Source organism: Mustela nivalis (assembly GCF_964662115.1).
Source record: "Mustela nivalis genome assembly, chromosome: 7".
In the NCBI taxonomy this organism is placed as follows: domain Eukaryota; kingdom Metazoa; phylum Chordata; class Mammalia; order Carnivora; family Mustelidae; genus Mustela; species Mustela nivalis.
In genome coordinates, this window is record NC_139026.1 from 74,192,187 (window position 1) to 74,219,458 (window position 27,272).

The window sequence follows — 27,272 nt, forward strand, 5'->3', positions numbered from 1 at the left end:
TACTGTTACTCTGAATGTACCTGTGAATCTCTCATAAAAGTAAATGAGGGCTATAAAAAAAAAAGTCAAATGCTTAGGAAAAGGATAAGACCATGCTTTATGATCCTTTATTTTTAAGAAACTTCAACGCAGTATTCTAAAGCATATTGGCCACCCGGCTTACTTAAACTGCCTCAGTTTACACATCTGTAAAGTAAAAGCAATCCTAGATTCCTGCAGTGTCACAATAAGCATTAGAAATCTGACAGGGAATTTAGTAGATGCATATTATAACTTCCCGAGCTTTTCAAGGCATCTATGAGAGAAAAAGTTTAGATTCTTCCACTTTTCTTGATTTTCCTGCAGAAAATCCAATAGAGGTCGGTAAAAGATGGATGTTGGGGAGTGGGTAGGGATTGGAGATGGTAGCAGAGCCAGTGTTAGAGGGAGGAATGAAGTCACCTTGCCTCACTCTTCCTTAACCCTTCCTCACCCATGTGCCGCCTCACAAATACAGAATAAGCAAACGTTAAAAAAAAAAAAAAAAAAAAAAAAAAAGACTGTCTAGAAAAGTCATTCCTTCAGAAATCAGGCAGGTAAAGCCCAACAGGGCTACAGGGAATAGGGAATGGTGAGGACTAAAGCAAACAGGATTGGCCAAGCCAATGCAGTTCAAATGTAATTTTTCGAATGGCAAAATAAACACAAAATATGCAACCTGAATCCGGCCTATGGGATTGTCGCTTTAGGGACTTGACTTGCCCCTTCATCCACTGTGTCTAATTGGCCACTAACTCCTAGAGATTCTACCTTGGAGGCACTGTCAGCTCTGCTCATCTTTCCTCATCCCCATCTGCATCTGCTTGAGTTGCCATCTTCAGTCTGAATTAACTGCAACCCACCTCCATCCTGCTGGCAGATGGGTCTTTTTAGGATGTAATCTGAGCTCTTCCCTCCATGCTTAAGGGCTTTGCTGGCTCCCATAGCTCTCTGGACAATGTCCAGACTTCTTGGTTTAGTGCAAAGGCCTTCCAAGATACAGCCTATTTCTCTACCTTTTCAGCCTTTCCCTGGGTCTGTGCTATACCCACACTCAACAGTATAGACTTGGCCCATTTTTTTTTTTAAAGATTTTATTTATTTGACAGAGAGAGATCACAAGTAGGCAGAGAGGCAGGCATAGAGAGAGAGGAGGAAGCAGGCTCCCTGCTGAGCAGAGAGCCCGATGCGGGACTCGATCCCAGGACTCTGAGATCATGACCTGAGCCGAAGGCAGCGGCTTAACCCACTGAGCCACCCAGGCGCCCCATTTGGCCCATTTTTTAATGGGGTTGTTTTGTTACTGAATAGTAAATGTTCTTGACATGTTCTGGACTCAAATCCCTTACTGGATATATGACTTGCAAAAATTTTCTTGAATAAATATATCATAATTTCCTTCCTAATTTTGAATCATTACTAGAGATTTTAAATGTTTATTTTATTTTTATTTTTTAATTTTTAAAAAGACTTTATTTATTTATTTGAGAGAGAGCAAGAGCAGGATGAAGGGCAGAAGGAGAAGCAGACCACCTGCTGAGTAGGATGCCCAATGCGGTGCTCTATCCCAGGATCCAGTGTCACGACCTAAGCTGAAGGCAGATGCTTAACCTACGGAGCAATCCAGGTGCTCCTAAACATTTATTTTATTTTTAAAATAATTGTCATTATTTATGGCTGTTTCATCAGGGAATGGGTCCACAGAGTTTATCATGCCAATGTTGTGGGAGTAGATCTTCCCATAATGCTAATTTTAATTTCCATTTCCTCAATAACTGCTGATGTTAAACACTTTTCCAAAGGCTTATTCAGGGGTATGCTCTTTTGTTGTTGTTGTTGTTGTTGAGTTGTTTGATTTTTATGTTATTGATTATTAGGAGTAATTTAAAGAGTCTGGAAGTGAGTGTAATGTTGAATATATGTAATTACAGTATTTTCTTCCTAGTCTGTGTCTTGCCTTTTACTTTCTTAATGGTGTCTTTTAATTGACAAAGGCTCTTAATTTAATCAGTCCCAACTATAATTTTTTTTCTTTAATAATTAGTGCTTTTGTGTATCATATTTAAAAACAATTTACCTGCCAAAAGCTCATGAAATATTCTGTTTTCCCCCTGGAAACTTTTTTTCAATTTAATTCTATGATCCAGCTTGAATTTTTCTTTGCATATGATGTAAGATAAGATTTTTTTTTTCTCCATATGAATCTAACTGAACAAAACAACATTTATTCAAATGACCATCTTTTTTTTTTTTTTTTTTTTTACTGAATTAAACCTTTGTCATGAATCAACTGACCTTTTAAATGTGGGTCTTTTTCTGTACTCTTTATTCCATTCCATTGATCTATATATGTATCTTTGAGCTCAGGCCACTCTGTCTTAATTAGTGTTGCTTTATGCTAAAGCTTAAAATTGGATAATCTAAGTCTTACAAGTTTGATCTTTAAGATTTCTTTGGCTCTTCTGCTTTTGCATTTTCATATAAATACTTGTCAATTTACACACGTACACATGGACACACACACACACACCTGTTGAGATTTTGATCAAACAGAATTGACTTTGTAGATCAATAAGGAGAATTTTGACATTTGAATAATATTGAGTCTTCTGGTCCATGGACATGGTATATTTCTCTTTTTACTTAGGTCTTCTTTAACTAGTTTCAGTAATAGTTTGTGATTTTCAATGCCTTGCATATCTTTTCTTAGATTTATTTCTAGACATTTGATCTTTTTCATATTATTGTAAATAGTAGTGTTTTTCAAATTTTATTTTTCAGTTGGGTTGGCTAGAATGTAGAAATACAATTTGTTTTCATCATCTAGCAACCACGCCCAATTTACATGTTTATTCTAATTGTAGCTTCTTTAGAATTTCCTATGTATATGATTATTCTGAATGTCATTTCTGCCACTATCATGAATATCTTTCTTCTTTAATTATTTCTTCCACAGTAGACCTCTACTTTTTTATGCTCAATAAAATGCTGATCATTTCCTGGTTGACATACATTTCTTTTGATGGTTAGACAAGCAAACAAAAAAATTCACTGTGGTTCACTGAAGTTATTGGGCACTTTGTTGCCATATGTCCTTGAATCCAGAATATAACAATATTAGTGAGAAAACCAAAGAATGACTCAGACAAGAATTTTGCTTAATTCAGTCATAAACTTCTATACAACAAAACTCAAGATACCTATTTTCTGGCTTGGGTTTCCTGAGTCCCGTGTTATCTTTCTTAAAGTATTTCCCATGAAGTTTATCTTTAGTCTCAAGTTTATCTGTGAATTCTGAGAAAAATTTTTATTTTCTCACTCCCTTCTCTCCTCATCCAGCAATGCAATACATATTAGCTACTTCCTCACTATGTGTTAATATTAACATGACATTCAACTTTTCTTGTCCTTTCCAAAGTGACATAATCCCTTATCGCCACTAATTCTTTTCTTTTTAAGGCCAAAGGATTTGATTAACTCTGGTCCTTTCAGATAATAATTACATTCTGATAGCTTGATAGCCTTATATGTAAACTATTTTGAATGTCAAGTTGGAGGAAATATTTTGTAATGTGTTATCAAGAAAGTGACATCATTTTCACAGTAGACTTTGACTTAGTTATGGTTTAAAAATTACTCCTGTGAAGAATTGCAAAACGTATATATATACATATTCCTCTAGCTGAAAGACCAGTTTAGTAATTCCAAGATTATCCTGCCACTGAGCTAGGATTAACATCAAGGAATTTACTCATTCTGTGCCTTGTGTAAAGTTAGTGTTTAGTAATACTTTTTAGTTCATTTGACGAAAGATGTCGTTCCAGAACCAGTCAAGTGTTCTTCATAAATTCAAGGGGATTCTCTTTTCTACTATGTCTTCAGAAGAACTTCTAAATTCCCTGGATTTTTTCAATGCAAGAGAAGATGATGTGTTTCTGGTGTCCTATCCAAAATCTGGTAAAGTTTATTTTAATGTATTTTTAAATGTATAAATACATTTTAAAATGTGTGAAATATAAGAAATAAGTATAATATAATATTCTACTCTATCAAAATATAATAATAATATAATAATATAGTAGACTACTCTATAGAAATATAATAATTTTTACAAAACATTTATTTTTCAGAATTTATCCATAGGAAATTTAAGTATCCTAAATGCTCATTTTAATGAAAAAGTTTGACAGTAGAAAGCTGAAAACTGTTTTTCGAGAAAATCCAACTAGAGCTTTTACTACAGTTTTGTTTCTCTTTTATTCCTTAAAGTATACAAATGTTGGTATACATAATAGGCATATTGTCTGTAACATTATGAAGTTCTCTTCATACTTGTACCAGGCATGGCCATAAGCAGATTTGTTCAATTCATACTTTAATGATTGATTTGTAAATGAATAATTTCTTTCCTGGGCTAATAAAAAACCATAAGTATTTTTAGTGTTCATTTTTTAAAAGATTTTATTTATTTATTTGAGAGACAGTGATAGAGCAGGAGCAGGGGGCAAGGGCAGAGGGAGAGGAGAAGCAGACTCCCCACTGATGGGGGCTCCATTCGAGGACCCTGAAATGATGATCTGCATTGAAGGCACACACTTTACGAACGGAGTCACCCAGGTGCCACTTTAATGTTCAATTTTATGCCTTCTTATGCAAAGTTTATTTCCATATATAGTTATACACTCATGAAAGGACCATTATGAATAATGGCATCCTGGGGATAATCTAAATTAATTATATATTCTTTTTAATTTTGAGAGGTGGCCAGAATATGTAATATCTACCTGCCTGTTGTGATTTCCAGAAAAGTGGACACGTGTGAATGGGCATATGCTTGTCAGCATGATTCAGCAACTAAGAGTTTAGCTCTTTCAAATCATGTCTGCATTTTAGTCCTTTTATCTGACTGTGAATCAGGCCCAAGAAGCCCTCTCCTTTAGAAGACACAGAGTTCACATAGACCTTCTAGGGTGTTTTTGGAGAATAAATGTAAATCACATATGTAATTATTTTATTGGAAAATGGTGTTGCAGATGGAAATTAAGTGATTGCTTCTAGAATACCTCAGTATTTTCTCTATGTGGTAGGTCACTCTGTGAATAAACATACCTTACCCTAAATTGATATGTTAGTTTAGAAAGTAATTTATGATACTTTTAAAGTTCTTTGAGCAGGTGCCTAGTTTATACCTTATATAAACAACCATACATAAAGTTTCCACTGCACATATTGATGCCTATAAACTGATATCACCCGCCAGCTCTGGAAGTCCTCTGAATACAATCCAAAACTGTATTCTGTCTTCTTCACCAGAATAAATCAATACATCCTGTGAAAATAATAGAAATGTCATTAGTTATATTAGTCATGTTTATATGAATATTAGAGTTGACTTTTGAGCATTACTATCTTAAAGTCTTACATTTAAAACACATCATGCAGATAAGAGCACCATTTAAATATTTATTCAGCTATAAATTAGTGAATATTACAACAGATTTCGAATTGGAATTACAAATGAGTTCAATGGAAAGGAAATAGGCCTGATTTAAACTTTTTAGGAACATTGCTTTCAAATCAGCAAAGCATCCTCCCCATCCAAACTTTTACTTCCCTGCTCCAGTTTACTATTGTCTGCAATACTGGAGCATACCCACATTTGCTTTATGTATTTCTTCCAGACTTCATGGTAGCATAGGATTGTATCTTTATGATGTTTGAATGTAGCATTTATTCATTGTTCAAGGGCTTCGTTTGCATGGCTACTCTGTTTGCACACAAACAAAAATAAGATCCAGGGGCTATCTTCCAGGGGAAAATGGGGAAGTATACATGAATACAAGCAGTAGCAACTAAACTCTGGTATGTTCTACCTGGGAGGGACAGAAAGGGTAAACAGTTATGCCAGGGGACGGGAGACTCGGAAGATAGTTTAAAAAAGAGCAAGATGCATGAGTTTGCAGGACCGGTGAGGAACTGTGTGTGGCAAGATCTGCGTATTTGTGGATTAGAGAAGGTGCTAGAGATCAGTGTAGCACAGGAGAATATTTCAAGCTGAGAAAAAGGCATAGACAGTTCTCAGTCTCTTCATGCTTTAAAGTGTGACTCTTCCTGTCAAATGAATTAATGCCTCTGGTGTTTCAACAAGTGTCTCAGGTTTCAATGGGTGTCAAGAGGTAATAGTAACTATTTATAACAAAATTAATGTGCTTCTTGCTATTATAACTTCATGCTAATTTTCTATGTTTATTTCATCAAGAGTTTCAATTAATTTTAAAAAATGTGTTTTGTTTTATTTTTATGTGAAGGTACTCACTGGATTGCAGAGGTCATTGGGAACATTCCCAATGCTCGAATTAATCTAACGTCTCCTATCGAGTTGGGAGACATTTCTAAACTTGACGAGCTAAAAATGAACTGTAAGAGAAGAGTTATTCCCACACATTTGAGCTACAACATGCTACCGGTGAATATTAAGCAAAAACAATGCAAGGTGAGTGCAGTGGTTAAAGGCAAAGGCTTGGGAAAACCTGGCTTGGGTTCTTGCTCTGCCACTCTTGGGAAATTGCTAATGCTCTCCTAGCTTTGGTTTCCTCCTTTGAAACAGAAATAACAGTATTCATCTCATACAATGTGGCAAAGATTAAGCTATGTTTTGTAAACACATTACAACAAAGGTAACAGTAGATTTTTCCTTTCATCTGCAAAGAAACTGAAGCTCAGAAAGGGTGGGCGGCTTCTTAAAACCACCACAGTAAAGACAGAGTTGTAAGGTACAAACCTAATGGGAAATGAGATTCTCTGGTTGCACTTGGTTTCCCAAGAGGATGATCTGTCCTCTGTTGCCCCCTGCCTAGCCCTCAGAGCTTACAAGCTACTGGAAGCTTTCCTGCTCCAGCAGGCCTGTCAGATGATCAGTTCCTCTTGTGGCCCTCAACCCTAGTTAACCTCCTATGTTTTCTTCCTAATCTTTGTCTCCCCATCTTTTTTTCTGCTTCCAAACTCTCTTACATGAAATGTCTGTTTTCAGCTCATTTCCTGATATTTAGTTAACATTTAATTTTTTTCTCAGAGTACTATTCTGCCTTCTCTTCATGTCTTCCAACCATCCCCTAATATTTCTCAGAATATTGTATGTGTGTGTTTATTGAGTATCTAATTGACATACAACATTGTATTAGTTTCGGATGTACCACTTAACGACTCGATATTAGTATATATTGTGACATGATCTCCACAGTAAGTCTACTTACCATGTCACTACACATAATTACAGAATACTTCTTTTAAGCTCTTTTATCAAAATACGTATTAATGTGTTAGTAGTTTGCATTGTCCTTCCCACTGGATACCGACGTGTAATGTCAGGTGTTCTCCAAAGGTCCTGATGCATGCTTCTGTCTACCAAAACAAACAGACAAAAAACTCCAACTAGATGGCTAAGGCTTCCCATCCCACCACTTTATCCCTTTTTGTTAAAACTATGAGGGGAGGGGTGCCTGGGTGGCTCAGTCTGTCTTTGGCTCAGGTCATGATCCCAGGGTCCTGGGATCGAGTCCTGCACTGGGCTCCCTGCTTGGCAGGAAGCCAGCTTCTCCCTCTCCCAGTTCCTCTGCTTGTGTTCCTACTCTTGCTGTATCTCTCTCTGTCAGATAAATAAATAAAATCTTTAAAACAGCTTTAAAAAAAAATAAGAGTGAGTGGATTTTTAAATGGCTTTCAGAGCTTTGGGTTTCTGTGAATCTGCTCCAGAAGCAGAGAGCAGTGAGAGTAAGCCTGAAATGTTGAGTTACTCCATAATTTTCTCTGGAGAGGAAGAGAAGATAATGGGGACACAACAGGGGCTAAAGGTGGCTTTTCGCCTCAGTGCATAGTGGCCTTTACACATCTCTAAGAGGGGCGGGTGTTGTTCATGTGGGTTACACACACCACTCCTGGACTATGAGCATAGCACAGAACGATAGTTAGGTATCAAGCATGACTCAGTAAACGCTTTCTTACCTACGTAAAATGTGTCCACCTGATTATCGATCTAAGAGCAAGTGGAACATCTGGTCCTCATGCAACACGGACACTGATGGAAAATAGTTCAGCTCCTCACCCTGGTTTTCTGAGATTTTTTAATAGGCACGTTCCTGCAGTCCCAACGTCCCTGTTATAACCTTCATAACTCCGCGCTCCTGCACCTGACTGTTTTGAGGGAGCTGGTCATGTTTCTGCCCTATTGCTCCTATTTCTCCGACCGGGAACACTCCACTCTGCCTAGTCCATAGTCCATACTAAACAGAAATGCATTAAACTGAATCCGATTACAGGGGCAGTGTTTGTGTAAATTAGGAGGGTGGTTCAGATTTCCTGCTCTGTGGAGGATTCAATTGTAGAAAATGAAATTTGAAAATATCATTCTTCCTATAAATAATAGTAGACAATTTACAAGAAATCTGAGTGTATTTAAATCATGTGTTATAACATTAAAGTTGTTTAAATGTTATGTTAAAAAAATTTATATTAAGAAAGCAATTGTGTCCTACAAATGGATAGATGGGTTCTCAAATCCACTGCTAAAATGATGGGGCCACAGTTAGTGCCTAAATTGAAAAAGCGTGGTCAGTGGACTGGCATTACCAACCTCTCCTGGGAGCTTATTAGAAACGCAGAATGCTGGCCGCATGCTGGACTCCCTGTGTCAGAATCTGCATTTTAGCAAGATTCTTGAATAATTCTTGCACACATTAACTTTTGAGAAACACTGGCCTGAGTCTGTGCTTAATAATCAGTGTAAGCTGTCAAAAAATCCTGGCATGGACAGGTTAAGTCCAGTTGCTTTTTTTGAGAACATGTTTTGCATGGGGGCTGTTTCCATCTAAAAATAAACTGATTTTTTTTTAACAGATTATCTACATCGTTAGGAATCCAAAAGACACGGCTGTTTCTTTATTCCACTACTACAGAGATAACCCGAATCTCCCTGGCATTGAAACCTGGGCTGCATTTTTCGAGCTTTTCCTAAGAGGAGATGGTAAATATAACAATGATTTCTATTCATCATATACAGTTCCCCTCCAAATGAAAGCATTTTCTAAAAGTTTAACTGGATCCTAGCGACCCATTTTCAGGAATACATTGGAATAGTTTTGGGGTTTTTTTACTTCTAAGCCATTCTTTCTCACTTTGTTTCTTTATGGACTTTCTTATCACCTGTAAGTAGTCCGGATTTGCAATTACTTATTGAGCCGATAGTAATGTTTGTAAAACAGAGATTAATTCTGATCAAGCATCACTTTTTTTTTTCATATACCATCAGTTTTGCCAGTGAAATAATTATGCATTGATTGGAGTTGAGCAAGATACAGTTGAAACCTTCACAGGCAGCCTGAAACATGTCTTATGTTTGCCTAAATGGAAAATAACACCAACAAATGATACACACACACACACACACACATTCTCCCTCTTCCTCTCCAAAAAAAGGAATAAAATTCCCCAAATAAAAGAAATGAGAGTATTAGTTATCTTGACACTTGCTTTATAAAGATGAACAAAAAGCGATTTCTCCTGAAAATACTAAACTGATACATCATTTGATTGAGTTGTGCAATGCATATTGATCTTGCCTAACCATGCATGACCTTTGAATTTATTAATTTCTCTCTGACTCATGGGTATATGGAACACTTAAAAACAAAAACGAAAAACAGTTCCCAAACCTGAGTTCCCAACCCTTTCATTAAATAAAAATAATGTACCAAGACGATGCAGAATTTAGAAGAGGCAGGATTTCAAAATGGTTTGTACCCACAGGATCTTCCTTTTCCCTGGGGTTAGAGGTGGACCTGCTTAATTGTTAGTTTTCCTATTTCACTTGCCAATGATTAAGCTTTTACTTGTTAATTTCAGAGGGGCCACAGCAAGTGTAACTTGAACAGGAGGGTATTGATAACAGCGTTAAACACTTTCTTTTGCCCTGTTTCCTATGGAAGAATATGCTATGCTCACAATAGTTGAGCTCCTCTTTGGCAAACATTTAGTAGTCACAAAGTTTCAGGATCGAAACTTTCAGGTCAAAGTTTCAGGTCTATTGAAGACTGTCTGGTTAAAATCACCGAACTCATGTTTGAATTGCCTTTATAAAATTCTCAAGGATTGTACTAGCTAAACTTGAACTTCCTAATTTGGACAACAGGTTCACACCCCAGCTCCTGCCCCCAAATGACTAGTTCCATCTCGGTACTGTAAAGATGTTTAAAAAAATCTTACTATGTAATATAGTCACTTAGCTAAGTGCTATGCAAACAGAATCTCCTATCATCCTCACTAGAACACAAGAGCCAGGTATCATTCTTATTTTGTAGGTGAGGGAAATGCAGATGTTGGCAGGCCAGACAATTGTATAACTCATAAAGAGCCAAGGTTTAAATTCAGGTGTCAGTCTCCCAGATCCTTGCTGTTAGCACTGTGGCATAGCTTGCCTAGAGAGGAAGCTGTTCCTCTGATCACTAATTCCTCTTCCCCACGATAGCCTTCTAAATATTTGAACATAGTTAACATGCTTCACTCTGCCTTCATTCCATTTTTGGAGTGAACAGAGTTTAAATACATACATTATTTAAAAAAAAAAAAAAAACAGATCTTGAGTCTGCTTTTCCTCAAGAAAAGAAAAGCCACGTTTGTCTCCAATTATTACACCCTGGGGGTCACTACCCCTCCCGCTGCTGCACAAGCTCTAATTTGGCTCCATCTCTACCGTTTTGGAGGGCCCAGAAGACAAGTTGCCCAGAATAAGTGCTCTGGGTATGACCTGAGGACAGTATAAAGTAGGCCTGTTAGCGCTCGTGTTCTAGAGATTATTTTTCTATGAGTGTAGACACAAAAAGGGCAACTCAGTCCATACGCAGGGAGGCAAACTAGCTGTCCGAGGACATCCACCACCCCATTATCTGACGTCAAAGCAGAGTATCTGGGAAGGACAGTTAGTTGGAGAAAATATTCCAGATGATTCTTTTATACCTTCTAGGTGCGTTAATAGATTTTTAATTGCAAAGAGATCTGCTGTGTATTATATAATCGGGTAATCTAGCCTGGGCAAATCGTGCTGACACCAGAGTAAGCAGTGAATTGCTAAAGCTTTTTAAAATTTAAAATTGAGTGGAACAGTATTTATAATATAAGGTTGCTTGTTCTCCTGTCAAAGGTAGGTGACTATATTTCAGGGATGTCCTTCATTGACTACTCTTTGAGGAGAGGATTCTTTCTTCTGCCAATGATAACATGATACAATAGAACGGTCTGTGGAGACAGAAGAAGAAGGATCAAGTCTTAACTCTAATTTATCCCCTGTATAACTGTGGACAAGTTGTTTAATCATTTTGAGGCCCAGACTTGGATTATGTAGGACTATTTAGATGTTCAAATGAAGTCATGACTAGAAATTTACTGTAGAAATCTGCTCATTCTATTGGACGTAGACTTTTAAAAAAATATATTTTATTTATTTATTTGACAGAGAGAGAGAGAGAGAGAGAGGTAGCGAAAGAAGGAACATAAGCAAGGGGAGTGGAAGAGGAAGAAGCAGGCTTCCCACAGAGCAGGGAGCCTGATGCAGGGCTTGATCTCAGGAGCCCAGGATCATGACCTGAGCCGAAGGGAGATGCTTAACAGCTGAGCCACCCAAGTGCCCCTAGACATAGACTTTTAAAGGCAGGCAAAGACTTTTTAAATAGTTTCACTTTCGGGTGGAAAGTTTCCATGTAGGTATTTATCTAGAAAGATTATTTTACACTGAAACATCATGATATCCTATACCCGTTTCCACAACATAAGTATATACACATTGTATGAGGAGACTGTACCATAAAGACATAGATAGCCACACATTTGTCTAATCATCTGATTTACCTTTCAGACAGTTTACAAATACATTTTAGCTTTTCAAATTAAATAGTAACTGTAAATTGTGTTTTGGCAATATTCTGACAGATTAGTATCTAGTGAAATATTTTAGCACCATACTTTTTTTTCCCACTAGCCCCCTCTCCAGTCTTTTGTAAGAACTCCACATTTCCTAAGCACTTCGTCCTCATGAATTTCTGCACAATCATCAGAGTGCTTTCTGGAAACTAGAAATTAAGATGTTCTTGAAACTGGATAGGAGTGGGACAAAGGGTTTGCAGAAAGTGTGGGAGGTTTGAAATCGCTGATGTGGAAAATAGGAGAAAGTGTTAATGCAGGACAAATAAGTTTGCTAGGCAGCCTCAGACCCTTAAGGCTGGAGAAATGAATTTGCAATGGTGTCAGTATAGAGTTGTATAAATTTCTTCAGCAGAGCTCAGGAGAAGAGAAGGTAAAGTGCTTTGATTCAATACTGAGTGTTTTTTCAGGCGGTTGAAATAAACAATAAAGGAAAAAGGGAAGTTGAAGGTTTTAGCTAGAAAAAGGTTGGGGAGAAGAACAAGGGGAAGAAAATGAGGATTGAAAAGGACATAAGTGGTCTAAGTAGGGTATTTGCAGAAGCTGTCCATCAACAGGTGGGTGACAAGACATGAGTTGCCCCAGGAGGTTGTGTCCTAAGATCAGAGTTTTCCATGACCGCTGGGAACAGATCAAAAAGTCCACTTCTGACAGAGATGAGGCTAAGAAGAGTGATATATTTAAAGGACACGAGTCCTGTAGGAGTCTGGATTATCTCAGAGGGAGGAGTTCTGGAAGTTGATAGGAAGCCGTGAGATTGCCGATGCACAGTCCAGACCCTAACACACTTGGGTTGGCCGAGTAAGAGCAACTTTTCTGGTTAGGGCATTTCGGGGAGAATAAGTTATTCTGGATAGCAGAAGGAAGGCCATGCAGGAGGTAGTAGAAAATTCTGACTTTAAGTGAAGGATGTGGAGAAAAGCATTTCCCAGGGGAAAAAAAAAAAAAAATTATGTCTCTGTTTTGGAAGCTGTATTTTCTTTAAAGCCCTAGGTCTGGACAATGAGGATTTGGATTAAAAAAATGACCCAGAGTATAATTCTCTACATGGGTAAGGAAGACCCAGGCAGCCAATTTCTTTAGATTCTTCTGTCTTTTTGGAACAAGACGTAGTATAAATTAATTAATTAATAATAGAATATCTGGCTGTCAAATGATAGCAGGCTATGATCCAAAAGATTTTTCCTACATTTATTTGGGGTATGTTGGAATATATTTCCTGCCAATGTATGTGATTTCCAGCGATTTCCTGTGATTTCCAGTCAATCACAGGTAGCCACCGGCCATGACCCTGGGACTCGGGGTCTCTTTTCCTGCCCAGGCTCAGGGGGGCGGAGGCACAGAAGCCTGGGCTCCCTGACAGTATGGAGGGTGCTGATGTTTTCCACCAGGCTGGGCTGCAGCTACCCAGGGGTGGGGGTGATGCAGGTGGCAACTGCCAGCATAGTCTGAGTCAACAGAGACCAGTTCACTGCCTACACTCCTAAGAGAAAAATCAGTGCTCTATCTCACCCTGTGATTGTTCTTGGCAATAGGCTGGCAGTTCTTAGGTCAACTCCTTATCACTGATAGGGTAATTTGGGTCCTTCCAAGATAAAGTATTTTGTAAGTCACTGAACTGGCAAGTGAGAATGCTGGGAACTGGAGACCTATTAGTCCTTCCAAACACCTGTTCTTGCTTTACAACCCTCTGGGCCCCTGGGGGTGGAAAATCAGGCTCTGTGATGATACCATCCCAGTCCGGGAAGTCTGGTCTTTTACAAATGCCTTCTGGTTATTTTCTTGCCCTTTACTTCCCCAGGGGCTGAAAATGTAAACAATTGCAGTTAGCTAGGAGTTAATGACACATCAATTTATTCAAAAGTTTCGTGTTTAAAAGCAATATGGCACAGTATCTGATAGACACTAATGGCTTCATAAATGCTTATTAAATGAATCAATAGTCAGCAGATCTTCAGAACATTGTGGGTGGAGGAACTCTTTTATAATTTGGGCATTAGCTAGTATTACATCTATGGATAATAAGGATGCATGGAAAGATGTATACCCAGTATTTTAAATTACTCTATTATATACTTTAGATTATCAAGCTAGTCAACTTTCTGTGGTACAAGAAATTGCTCACTTTTTGTTTTTTATCATCACAGTTGATGATTTATTTTGCACGGTAACATTTTACTTCCAGCCCTGGACATTTTTGAGATCTGCCAAATTAACAAAACAATAAAGAGATAATATCAACTACTCTTAAAGCCCTTACACCGTATTTTGCAAACTTGAACTAAGATAAATGAATAGACTTCTTTTCTCTCCCACCACTTTTTTGAGAAAGTTTATAAACTTTTTATGCTAAGAACTTATACAAAGCATGCCATTTACAGGAAGAAAGTAATAAATTCTCAATGTTTCTCTATTTCTTCCAAGATCCAAAGTAGTTATTGGAACAAAATTATTGAGAAAATGTGTATCTCTGTATTTCTGCTGTAACTTCTGATGATGATAAAAAGATATTTACCAAAATAAGAAAAAAAAAAAAAACACCCCACAGCCTTATTAAAAGATACAGCCATCCAGCTTCATTTCTTAATATTTCATTTAGTTGAAACAGTAGTGTTTTATAATTGGGTTCTTCTAAGGAAACTTTTTAAAAAAATATTTAAGATCTTATTTAATTTTTAATTATTGAACTTTATTAAACCTAATTATAAGTTTCTTCATAGATAGTGAATGACATGGTATTAACATATGTAATTAACATTTTCTTTTTTTTTTCATTTTAAACCCAGTATAGTTAACATACAGTGTTATATTAGTTTCAGATGTACACTATAGTGATTCAACAATTCTTAAGTAAAACCCCTTCACTCCAGAATCTAATATGTGTGTGCCTTATTTTGCCTTCTTTGGTGAAGTGGGAAGAATCCTGGGATGCCAACTCGTGATCTTGAATATTCACACAATTCATTTTTCCTTCTAGTTGTTTATGGATCCTGGTTTGATCACGTTTTAAGCTGGGAAGAGCACAAAAATGACGAAAACATTCTAATTATATTCTATGAAGAAATGAAGAAAGTAAGTCCTTCCTAACATTCAACAATCGAAATTTAAGTCAAATGAAAACAGAAAATCAATAAATTCTGTTTTCAGGGTTGAGGGAATGAATTTGGTGTTTTGTTGAGTTACACATTTTTAAAAATAATTTTTCTTATGGCTTAGGATCTTTCTAAAAGCATCAAGAAAATAACTACTTTCCTTGGTATAAATGTGAGCGACAGTGAAATTAATAAGATTGCTCAGAAAACGTCATTCAGTGAAATGAAAAATAATGCAGCCAAAGAAAACTGTGATCCAAATCATACCATCTGCGCCCTCACATCTAACAGGAACCTGGTATTTAGAAAAGGTAAGTAAGAAAGGGATGTGGTACTCTGGCTGGAAGTACTGCCATTTAATAATTTTTAACTCTCATTTTACCATCATACACCCTACCTCTTGCACAATGGATTGCTCATTGTCATCCCTGAGTGAATGTTTATTAAACAAATTTCTTAAGGCACATTATTTCCAGAAATTGAGATTTCCATACCCAGTTATGAACCAATTGAGAGAAAGACACAGGTGTCAAACAGATGGAAATGATAAAACTCCCTGAAGAATGGGCCTCGGGTGTGCAGCCTTGCGTGTTTGCTAATAACTTACCCTAAATTTTGCAAACATGCTTGCTCAGTCACAATCAAATGCAGTCCTGTCCCTGCACTGAGGCCTCCCACAGAGAGCACGGTAGAGAGTGGTACATGACATGTGCTTTTTTTCAGAAGAGAGAAGGGAGCTGATGAATGTGGACAGTGCACTTTCCCAAACTCACCAAATAACTCACCCCACAGAAGTACGGGGCAGAGAGAGAAGCTGGCTGTGTTATCCAACGTACTTCTCTGCATGAAAACCCAAAGAGAAGGAAGTAAATCTTCTCTACTACTTCCTAACATGTAACTTAGAAGTAGTTTGGGTTCATGCAGATATAGAATCATTTTGATACCCGTGTGAATTTTAATCCAGACCCCAGGGAGAAATATTTGAACATTCTTCAAATTTTTCATAACTTACAATGACAAAATTTTCTACATTTAGGTACTCAGGTTTCCTACTAGAAAACACACCTTTGTTTCCATTTTTTAGCTCATCTGAATAGAATTCCTCCCAAAGCAAATATTGGCTAACTCATATGCATCAGATAGTCCCTTAATTTTGCAAGTCACTTTTTGTCTTTTTTGGTGGTTCATTTTTCATTTTCTTATAGTTGCAAAACCCAGGACTGGGAGGGAGGAGAGAACTCAATTCAGCAAACATTGATTAATAAACTATTTTCTAATAACTAAGATTCAAAAATTAAGTAAAATAGTCTTGTCCTTCAGAAGATCATAATGTAGGCAATAATACAAGGTGACTGACAACTTTATTAGTAGTATGAGCAGCTGTGAATAGCAACATGAATAAGGGTGAGATAAATTTTCCTCGGCAAAGTAGGTGAGGAGGTGACATTGGATCTGGGACTGGAAGCATAAGCAGAAAGCATTTACCAGCAAAATGACAGGGAAGAAATATATTCCAGCAAGAGCTAACAGCAAGAACAAAAGTCCAGAACCACCATGGGATTGGACTGGATTTTCTTTTAAAAAGAGCAGTTAGTCTCCTGTTCTAGAAGGGTATATGACATGTGGAGCAGAGTGAGGGAGATAAAAATTGGGGCCAGAGACCAAAAGCTCTCTGTATATTATGAGGGGGTCTTTTTCTCTCTGTTTGCTGTTTTAAGAAGGGAACTAAAAATAATAGAGTCAGGTGGGAAGTTTAGAAGAGTTGTTTAGAAACCAGAGGCAGAAAGTCCAGTAAGCGGTTATTGTAATAGTCCAGATAGGAAACATGGAGGGTCATAATTGGGTAGTGGCAGGGAGCCAGTGTTTGGTGGACCTCAGCTCAGAAGTCAGTTTAGGAGCCATTGGCAATTTGTGGAATTAAGTAAAATTCTTCAGCGTGGGTGGGAAGGACTAGCAGGGAAAGGATTAGAAAGGGAAGCCCTAGAGACCGTAGCATCAACGGGGATGAAAGAGCTAAGACGAGCCAGGAAAGGAAATCAGCCAGAATTTCGAAGAAAGCTAGGGTCAGACGTGGCCATTTATCATTCATGAATCCTGAGGGTGATTTCCATAGTGGTGGCGCCAGGCAAATGGAGGGGATTAAAAAGATGCAAGAGAACGAAGGGATGGAGCAGATAAGGACCGCTCTTCCACGAAGTTTGAAAACGGAGGACTAGAGCAAGATGACATGGGGGGGTCAAGAAAAAGATTAGGCTGAGTGGGAGAGAGGAGACAGGGGAGACAGGGAGGATTTAGAACAGGATGCATGAAAGCAGGTAAAACAAGCAAAGACGCCCGAAACAGAGATTGGGAAGGATTATGGTAAAGAGAATGATGAGAAATGCCGAAGTTCTGATGTTTCGTGGAATCCAGTGCTTCTGTTGATATCTTTTATCACTGACCTTTGAGATCGGATTAGCAAAATACACAGTTTTCACCTGTGTTATCCTACTAACTTGGGAAATTTCACTCTAATGAAAACAGAGGTAGTAACCCTACAAATATCCCCAGGTGAAACCCTATCAATATAACTGTAGACAACAAACATTAATTTTAATGCATTTATTTCTAGCAGAAAGTGGTTTCCTTATATAGGATCAGACAAAACACAGAAGGTTAACCCTGATCCTGGTCCCCATGACTGCCTATTGCTAAATTTGGACTATACGAGGCATTAAACACAGGATGGGTCCATTCACTTTATTCCTTCTATTGGCTGGACGAGGTGGGAGTAAGGATCCATCCTCTGAAAATAATCATGTTAAGTAAATGACTGAAGTGGGTGATTCAGACTCCTTGGTGCAAGAGATATTCCTCACCGTACAGAGGAGGGTTAATGCCTGCAGTTGGCTTTAAAGTCGGAAAAGGAGCTGATATTCTAGAAACTGTCTATGGAGATAAGGTGGTAGGCATAGATACAGAATGGTCCATGTCAGTGTCAGAAGTCCCAGGGCCCCTATGTACTAAAATTTAGGGAGGATATTACAGGACTAGGGAAAGATGTATGGACAGGGTGCATGTTGTAATATTGTCCATGACATTGAAAACCTGAAATGCACTCAATTGGCCTCTAATCAGAAAGCGTTAAATGTACTACATCACATCCATACATCACATGTGTGTATGTGATCCACACATCACATCCATACTATGTAGCTAGGAAGACTGTGGAGTGCAAATAGCCAGCATTTACTATGGGCTGACTATGTGCCGGGCACATTACTGGAGTTATCTTACACTTGACAGCAGACTTCTGAGGGTGGTGTTCATAGTGTTACATTTTACTAAGATGCCAAGCACCTCAACAAAGTTGTGCAACTAGTTGCTGGTAGAGTGAAAATTTGAATCCCAGCCGTCTTACCCTCCTTCCCGTAACTTTCATTGCTGAGAAGGAAGTACTGATATGGGAAGATGATGAGCAACAGCATCTATACGCTGAGGTCCCGGGAATGAAGCCTGGGGCCAGAAGTGACTAAAGGCCATGATGGGCAAGATCCAGGGTTGGGGCTTGGTAGAGGCAAGAAGAGTGGTCCTGCAGGGTTGGCGCTGTGGCCAAGGCTGAGGGTGACCTGTAGGATCAGGAGATGGACCGAGCTGATGGACCGAAGGAAGGATAGATCTGATTTTGCTCTCCAAACACCTCGTTCAAAGATGAGGACATCACACAACTAAGTGCTGATATTTTCAACGGTTATCAATGTTGTAAAGTACATTTCCTTACAGTGAGACCCATTAAGGTGGAACAGGTGAAAGGGTTTCAGAGTACACTTATCATGATCAGCATTGAGTAACACACAGAACTGCTGAAATTATTGTAACACACTGTGTGCTAATTATACTTGAATCAAGAAGAGAGACTGATTGCCCAGGCCAGTGATAGGGTCATTGCTTCATAGGTGCACAGGCAGGGAAATAAGTGACATTATGTCTACTTTGTCTGCTTTCATGTTTTTTTTTTTCTTTTTTAAGATGTATTTATTTATTAGGGAGAGAGAGAGATTGAGAGACAGAGAGGGAGCACAAGTAGGAAGGGCAGGGAGAGGGAGAGAGAATATCAAGTAGACTCCACACTCAAAAGCCCCAAACAGGGTTTGACCTTAGAACCGTGAGATCTCAACCTGCACCAAAACCAAGAGTCGGGGCCTTAATCGACTGAGCCACCCAGGCACCCCGGCTTTTATGCTTTAACTAAGGTTAGCTGAGACATTTCTTTGCCTGCTATCATAAAACCTAGAACCTTTATATATCTGAATCTTGTTTTCTTTTTAAGAATTAACTTTTTACACTGTATATATTAATATGCAACCATTACTGAGGAGATTGGAAACAACAAATACGCAAACGTGGAAAAGAATAACCCCACATCATCTTATCAGCAAGAAATGAAATCATTCACATTTTATTGCAAATCTGACAGATTTCTTTTGTGCATACTGGATATTTAAATGGATTCTTGTCTGTTCCAATTTTTCCAGGAGCGGTGGGTGATTGGATAAACTACTTTACTTCAAAGCAGAGGAGAGTATTTGATGAACTATTCACGGAGAAAATGAAACACAGTGAACTAGCAAGACACTTTGAAGATTACTCTTAATATAAATGGGAAATGAAACCACTTTCCAGGGGCACCTGGGTGGCTCAGTGGGTTAATCATCTCCCTTCAGATCAGGTCCTGAACCCGGGGGTCCCCTCGGGGAGCCTGCTTCTCCTTCCCCCCCTGCCTTTCCCTCCACTCATGCTTCCTCTCTCAAAAACATAAATAAATAAAATATTTATTTTTTAAAAAAAGACCGCTTTGCATTTTGTGGGATGCAGTACTTGGGGGATAAATAAATATATTTTTTTACCAGTATGAAAAGCAGATATTTCTTTAAGTGAGAAATGGACACTTCATGAATGTGTCAAAAGTGTCACGTATGAGAGACTGTTATTACTATATTTGGTGGTAGCAGAGAATTATTAGTAAAAGAAAATAATATGCGATTTTGAAATGGCCGAGTTATACATGTGCTTTCAGGATATTCTTAAGGGAAGGAGATTATTTCTATTCAGAGGGAGCGTCACTGCGGGGGTTCTTATAAACTGCATTAATGTACAGCAAAAGGGGCGAGGGATTATCTAAAATAGCCAATGTCTGAGAAGAATTTATTTTCGGCCTCTTTGGACACAATGACCTCTAAACAAACACTTTCATTTCAGCATTCTCTGGTGTCTGTGTAGAAGTGTTCTCCATTGTCCATTATCAGAACAATGACAAACAAACAGTCTTACTGAGGTGGAACACCGAACAGGCAGATTATATCAAATGATCACAATTGGTGAAAAGAAAGAATGAAAAGGTACTCTTTCATGTTAAAGTAACACTGGCATGACATGCTAGTCAGGAAAGCCTGCTCTGATAACTCTGTCCCCTATCCCCTTTGCTCTCCATTGTCCCTCACTGGCCCCCCAGGGACCCTTCCCTTCCCACTCTTACTCATTCAGGTCTTGTATTATGAAGTAAATGTCTGTCTCTTAGTCTAGCCTGTAAGGTCCTTGCCAGTTAGAGCTCATGTTCTCTTCATTTGGGATCTTCCGCCACAACAGCCCCGGACAGCCCTCCCCATGGGTGCTTCACAAACGGCTGCGAACCGAGTTCACAGACAGTGGAATCCTACACGTTCCAGAACACTCAGTTCCAGGACTGTTCCCCACTTTGCCCTAATTTCTGTATCCTGCTAGTGCTTCATGTCTGCATTAGTCAGTTCTTTTTTCAACCTGATCCTATATTTTCATCTATTATTGCTTTACTCTTCACAGGATAGTGAGTCTTTCCCTCCCAATTTTATCATATCCTTACAGAGAGGCCCTGGGTGGCTTCTCCAGTGACTGACACAGTGTATCGCCCCCAGAAATTGTTCAACAAAACTGTGTTGAATGGAAGAATGAATGAGTGGATGAATGATTTAAAGAAGGAAGGGACTCATTTCTGCATCTCTACCTGCTCAACTTCTTGGTCCTACAGGCAGGAACGCTTACAGTCATATTTAATTCCTTGTTTTCTCTCCACTTTCCGAATCAAAACAGTCCCAACATACTACTGAGTCTTGCTTTTTAATATCTCTTAATTCATTCAGTGTGTAATGAAAGACCTTATCCATCTTCCTTCAAACATAAAGGTAAAACAAAGATGAATTATAAATGGTAAGGATAGCCTGTAACTGTCCCCCACCTCTAAGGTAAATAAATCTGGTGGAGAAGTCTGTGGGGGGTTGCATGTCTGTGTGCTTTTAACCTTTCTTTACTTCATTATAATTTTTCCTTGTAATGTGTAAGATTATAAAACAGAGATGCTTTTTTTTTGTATTTAAGCAGTTCATTCACACGTTTATGAAATATTAATTATCAGAGTCAAAGAGGAATAACGCAACATTTAAATAACATTCACATTGGTTTTATTTATTTTTAATTTAGTTGAATGAAATAATTATCGGTCCTTTCTCTAAATACACAGACATAGATGGAATTTTCTAAGGAGTTAGCAGGGGAAGAAGTGGGAAACTGTCTTTTGGGCTATTTTGAGAATGAAAAGGCGCAGGAAACAGGAATAAGTAAGGACGCATCTATCCACCTAGCCGCCCAGTTGATAATTAAGAAACTAATTTCAGAGAAATACCATGTATCTAAACACCATTTAGGTAAGGACATTTTGGGTTATTATCCTTTCAAAGCTCCAGGAGCATAATCTTAAGCTGTAACTAAGCAGATCTGGGTAAATAAATTGGGACATTTTGTTGTTGTTGTTGTTTGTTTGTAATATAATCATTAGTAGCTTAAAATGTTCATGACAACTGGGTTTCCTCATCCTTAATTGTTGACTGGCTGGGTTACCCTTAATCCTGGCATGATAAGGAATATCTCAAACTATAATTCCTAAGAGGCGTACAAATCTGAGCCAGTGTATGCCCATGATATACATGTATATATGTAAACAGGTACAGTTCTGAACACGTAATTCTGTTCAGTTCGAACGTGCTCTTTATTTCAAAGGCTTATATTCATTTGTAGGATCAAGTCTTCTCAACTGGAGATGAGAAAATACAGGTCTTTCGCCATTGTCAGTAGTTCAATCTCTCCTTCATTTCGTGAACGTCTGGTAGTCCACGGGATCTGGACAAATGACAACTGAAGAGAGAGGCAGTCGTTCCAAACCATCCTTGCGACAACTGGCCAGGGGTGCGGGACAGAGGGCACATTTCTGGGGCATTGACCCGAAGAGAATTTAATTAAAATAAATTAGTGAAACCAGCTAAGTTCCACTAGCTAGTATGGAAATATATAGTTGAACTAGAAAAGGGTCCTGAAAAGTTCTGTTTTTGTTTTTTGGTGGTGGTTGTTGTTTTTTTTTTTTTTTTTCTCCAGCAAAAGTATTTTTTAAATACTTTAAATACTTCGGCTAAATACACAAGTGAATAACCTTGATAGTAATTTTGCCCCAAAATGTTGGTCTAGCCAATCCAATAACTATCCCATTTTGTTCTTCCTTTGCTCCCGCCTGTCCCCTGTTTGGTGAGTGTTTAGCTTCTGATTTATAACTGAGGGTATAAGCTTCTGCCGCCCAAGGGGCGAAGTCACGTTTCTCCTCTGAGATTCATGCAACCTGAGGAGGGATGCCCTGGGCCCTGGAGGGAATACAAGCAAACTGAAGCCCAAGGGTGATGAGGCTGCGGTGACAAGCTTCATTACCATGCTCTTTCTGGGGTGTCGGCCCAGCAAAGGGCCCATTATGCAAGAAGGACAAGCAGCCAGGGCGTTTGACAGGCCTCATTGAGCAACACCACGAGGGACAGTGGTCTTCTGGCTCAGGGAAGCTCCTGGCTTCTCTCAGAGATGCAGGCTCTCTAAAGTCTGGCCTCGGCCCCGTCTCTGCTATGAGGGAAACAATCCGAAATTCAAAGAGAACGTGGCCAGTATCACTTATTTCTATAAAATGAGGAGAATGCACAAAATGACCCCTGAGGGCCCCTGTAAGCCAGACCTTTCCCTTGCTTTGAAGTGCTTCCCTCGGGGGCACTGAGCCTGAGATCTGGGAAGGCTGAGGGGCTGAGGGTGTGGGTGCAGGGAGTGGGTAGAGGATGGAAGGAATAGGACTCAGACACGGGGTGTTGTTCCCCTGGTCACACTGGACCCTGTTTTCACTTGGATTCCTTATCTCTGTTGCTCTCCTCCCGCCAGGACTGTAGGCTTTCTGCTAAGCGAGGGTGGTGAGAGAGAGAGAGAGAGAGAGAGAGAGAGAGAGAGAGAACACAAGCGGGGGAGTGGCATAGAGAGAGAGAGAGAGAGAGAGAATCTCAAGCAGATTCTGCACTGAGCATGGAGGCTGACACAGGGGTCAATCCCACGACCCTGAGATCATGATCTGAAATGAAATTGAGAGTCGGAAGCCTAACCGACCTACCCAGGCACCCCAGCCCACTACTTTCCTACTGATGGAAGAGGGTAGGAAATCCCTTAGAATGGACTCCTGGTGCTGTCTCATACCCTGAAAACACTGAGGAACAAGCCAGAAGGTGTTGCTTCTTCAGAAGTTACGTCCCCAAGTGGAGGGTGATATTTCCACAAGAGAAGTGCAATGGCAGAGCTCTCGGGGCCTACGTCTCGGCGTAAAGTCAGGAATGGGGTCCATAAAGGAGCTCTGGGGACTGCCACTGGGAGACAGCGGTCCCTCCTACATGAAGGATCCACCTGCCTCGCGGTGGATCCATCACCGCACAGCAGGGAACCTGGAGGGCCCACATGGTCGTCTGGCTGCGTGGTCAGGCAGGAGGGGAGAGACACTGTGGCTCAGCTCAAGGGCCCTTGACAGACCCCTCCTGTTCAGTCTCTCACATGGGGTTTAAGACTGCTGCTGGATGCCCCAGGTCAATCATGCTTTAATGCTGCCTGGAAGGGTCTCAGTCTAACGGAAAAAAATTTTTCCCTTGGGATTCTTTCCCCTGCCCTACCTTCATATTATTTAAGACAGTGTCTCAAAGAGTATTTTGCAGAATTTGCATGAGAATCACCCCTCAGTTACTTGCTTAAGATTCTGTTTGAGAACTGCTGCTCAAAGACAGGAGTTATTGACTCTGCATATGACAATAATCTAAAACAAAACAAACAAAAAAAAACCTTTAAAAAAAAAATCTCTCTTCTCTGGGCCCCATATCCGGAGCTTAGGATTTGATTGGTCTGGTTTAGTTCCAGGCGTCTGTTTGATATTAAGGTTTCCCTCGGTGACTTGAGTGTGTAGTCAAGGTTGAGAAGCCCTGAGTTCAGGGGGGCCTCCACCCTGTTTGGGTGGAGGGGTGCTGCATGGGGCAGGAACATTGAGGCTTGCAGGTAATCAGGAAGAAGGCCTCCAGCATGTGTGAAGTGTCTGTTAAAGAGGTATGGGTTAGTTCCTGAACTCAGACTCCATCCCTACTACACTTTCTGAGGCTCAGTCTCTCTCTTCCCTTCCAGGGAAGGTGGGCTTCCCAATGTCACTTTTCTCAAGGATTCTCAAAATTTAGTGTGCACAAAAGTCACCTGACAGAATTTTACTGAAATGCAGATTGCCAGACCTTATCCCAGAGGTCCCGATTCAGTAGCTCTGGCATGGGGCTAGAATATCTATGTTAACAACTATTATATTTAATGATGATTATATAGAATTTTGATGAAGGTGGTCAAGGGACCATCACACTTTGATTAACACTGTCTCGTCCTTCACACCAAAGGTATAATCTGCTACTCTTTTTAAATTTTTTTTTTTATTTTTTAAAGATTTTATTTATTTATTTGACATATAGAGATCACAAGTAGACACAGAGGCAGACAGAGAGAGGAGGAAGCAGGCCCCCTGCTGAGCAGAGAGCCCGATGCGGGGCTTGATCCCAGGACCCTGGGATCATGACCTGAGCTGAAGGCAGAGGCTTTAACCCACTGAGCCACCCAAGTGCCCCATAATCTGCTACTCTTGGGGAATTCTCTGTCTCGAATTCTGTCTCTCTGCCAACTTGTGTCTGACCTCTCTGTGCCTCAGTTTCTCCATCTGGCAAAATGGAGGAGATAAAAGTCCTTGCTCTATGGAGGTTGTGAGGATTCAAAGAAGTTAAAACAGAGGTCAAGTTTATGGCCTGAGGTAACCAGATGACCGAATTGGATAGCTTTGAGAATATGTCCATTTACTTAGCTCCGGACCTCTAACACAGCAGTAATCCAGCCAGTTCCAGATCCTCATTAGGCCTTAGCCTGCCTTCCCCATTTCTCCACCCACTCTAGATACCCCAAACATTGTTAGAAGAAACTTTATTTCTATATGACTTGTGAAGAAAGACTGAAGCATACTGAAATTGTACTTTACAAAGAATTTCCTCCAGAGGATATTAATGTTCTAAATATGGTTGAATGGTGACAATTTGTTATTGAATCTTATTAGACTCCATTAGTCACTTCCAATCTTCTGGTTAAACCTCCATCTTTTTTTAAAGTTAGCTCTGTGATGACACCCAGTGGCCAAAATGTTAACTAACCACTGAATATTGTTTTGTTTTTAAATACATGAAGTACTTTTTTCTCAGTATACAAATTTTTAATACTGCATCTAATTTGTCTTTAAAACTTCAAAAGCATGGGGCACCTGGGTGGTTCAGTGGGTTAAAGCCTCTGCCTTCGGCTCAGGTCGTGATCCCAGGGTCCTGGGATCGAGCCCCACATTGGGCTCTCTGCTCTGCAGGGAGCCTGCTTCCTCCTCTCTCTCTGCCTGCCTCTCTGCCTACTTATGATCTCTGTCTGTCCAATGAATAAATAAAATCTTAAAAAAAAAAACAACCAAACTTCAAAAGCATGAAACAGTTCTGTATTAGGAATATCATCGATGAAGTGTGGGCAAACCAAAACATTTTAGTAGTATTTTTAGTAGTAGGACTTACCCAGCCAGTTCAGGCAGACACAGCACAGCAGGTCGGGGATGGTGACATTCCTAACCAGAACTCTCAGACTTGGAGAAAGGGATTTGTAGCAGTACGTCTTCATAAACAAACAAAAGTCACAGGAGAATTTAACGGAGACTGTTAAGATGTCACCATAGTCCCACCTGGCACTTTAAAATGAGGAAATGATGAACCATTCAGGTAACAGTAGTTACTTTACTAGTCTTCATTCCACACTGGCATAGGATGTGTTCTGTTTATTCATTCATTGATTCACTCAGGAAATATTTCACAGAGAGGCAGACTCTCAGAGGGAGACCAGTGCCCGGGAGGTTTATGAGGGGGTGCTCTGGGATAATGCCTGTAGGAGGGAAAAGGAGAAGGGAGGAGTGGGCAGAGGGAGAGAGGGGCTGCCATGCAGTCTCAGCAAAGGCTTCAGCTGACCCAGCAGGGAATTCTGAGGCCAGCGTGGCCCTTCAGTGTCGCCTCTTATTGGGGCATCATCGCCTTTGTCTAGCTGCTACTAGGATATGGGCTATCCCTGGGGAGCAGGTACCTGTGGCTGAAAGAGCTTTTAGCAGAAGCAGTGCTGCCACCGCAGTCTGACAGCTGAGGCTTGTCTGCTAACCGTCCTCCCGGCAGTGGGGGGACTTAGTCCTCCAGGCTCCAGGGGCATCTGCACGACCCATCACAACCCCCACGACGCTGAAGCCGCACAATGCCAACAAGACAGCTAGGCTTTCTGTCTTTGGGGAACTTACAGACACACATTAAACCAATGAACGAACCGATAAATCCCAAGAAAGCCTGGGCTTTAAGAGAATACCTAGCAGGGCCGGACTTAAGAGAGAAAGGCCAGTGCCTGGCTCTCTGCTAGTTTCCTCCGGGCAGTAGAGGTGTGGGGAGGGTCCAAAGGAGAGTGAAGACGCTTGAACCGGAAGCCACTACCTTAGCCCGTGAGCAGTTTGGCGTCCCTGTAAGTTTTTACAAAGGGAAGAGTGAGCACAAAGTAGACAAGTAAGCTGTGCATATAACAAACTGGATTCAAAAGACATTGTGAGGTTCAAAGTGGACACGGGATCAAAATTTTTTTTGAGAAGTCACTCCTCATTTGGTCCTAAATTTCTGGTCTCATTTCTCGCTGTCTTGCTCTGGATCCTGTAGGTCCTGTGCACCATGGATCTCTCCATTCTCGGAACACCCTATGCTAATCCCACTTCTC

General features: G+C 39.8%; 1 protein-coding gene across 1 annotated transcript; it reads left to right on the plus strand.

The window, feature by feature from the left end:
- Window positions 1-3,830: 3,830 nt before the first annotated feature.
- Window positions 3,831-19,853, plus strand: LOC309868612 (sulfotransferase 6B1-like; the record flags this gene model as incomplete). The annotated part of the gene is made up of 6 exons (XM_082738669.1): window positions 3,831-3,975; window positions 6,327-6,511; window positions 8,911-9,037; window positions 14,963-15,057; window positions 15,202-15,388; window positions 19,592-19,853. The coding sequence occupies 6 exons, from the start codon at window positions 3,831-3,833 to the stop codon at window positions 19,708-19,710; spliced, it is 858 nt and encodes a 285-aa protein (XP_082594795.1). The 3' UTR covers window positions 19,711-19,853.
- Window positions 19,854-27,272: the final 7,419 nt, after the last annotated feature.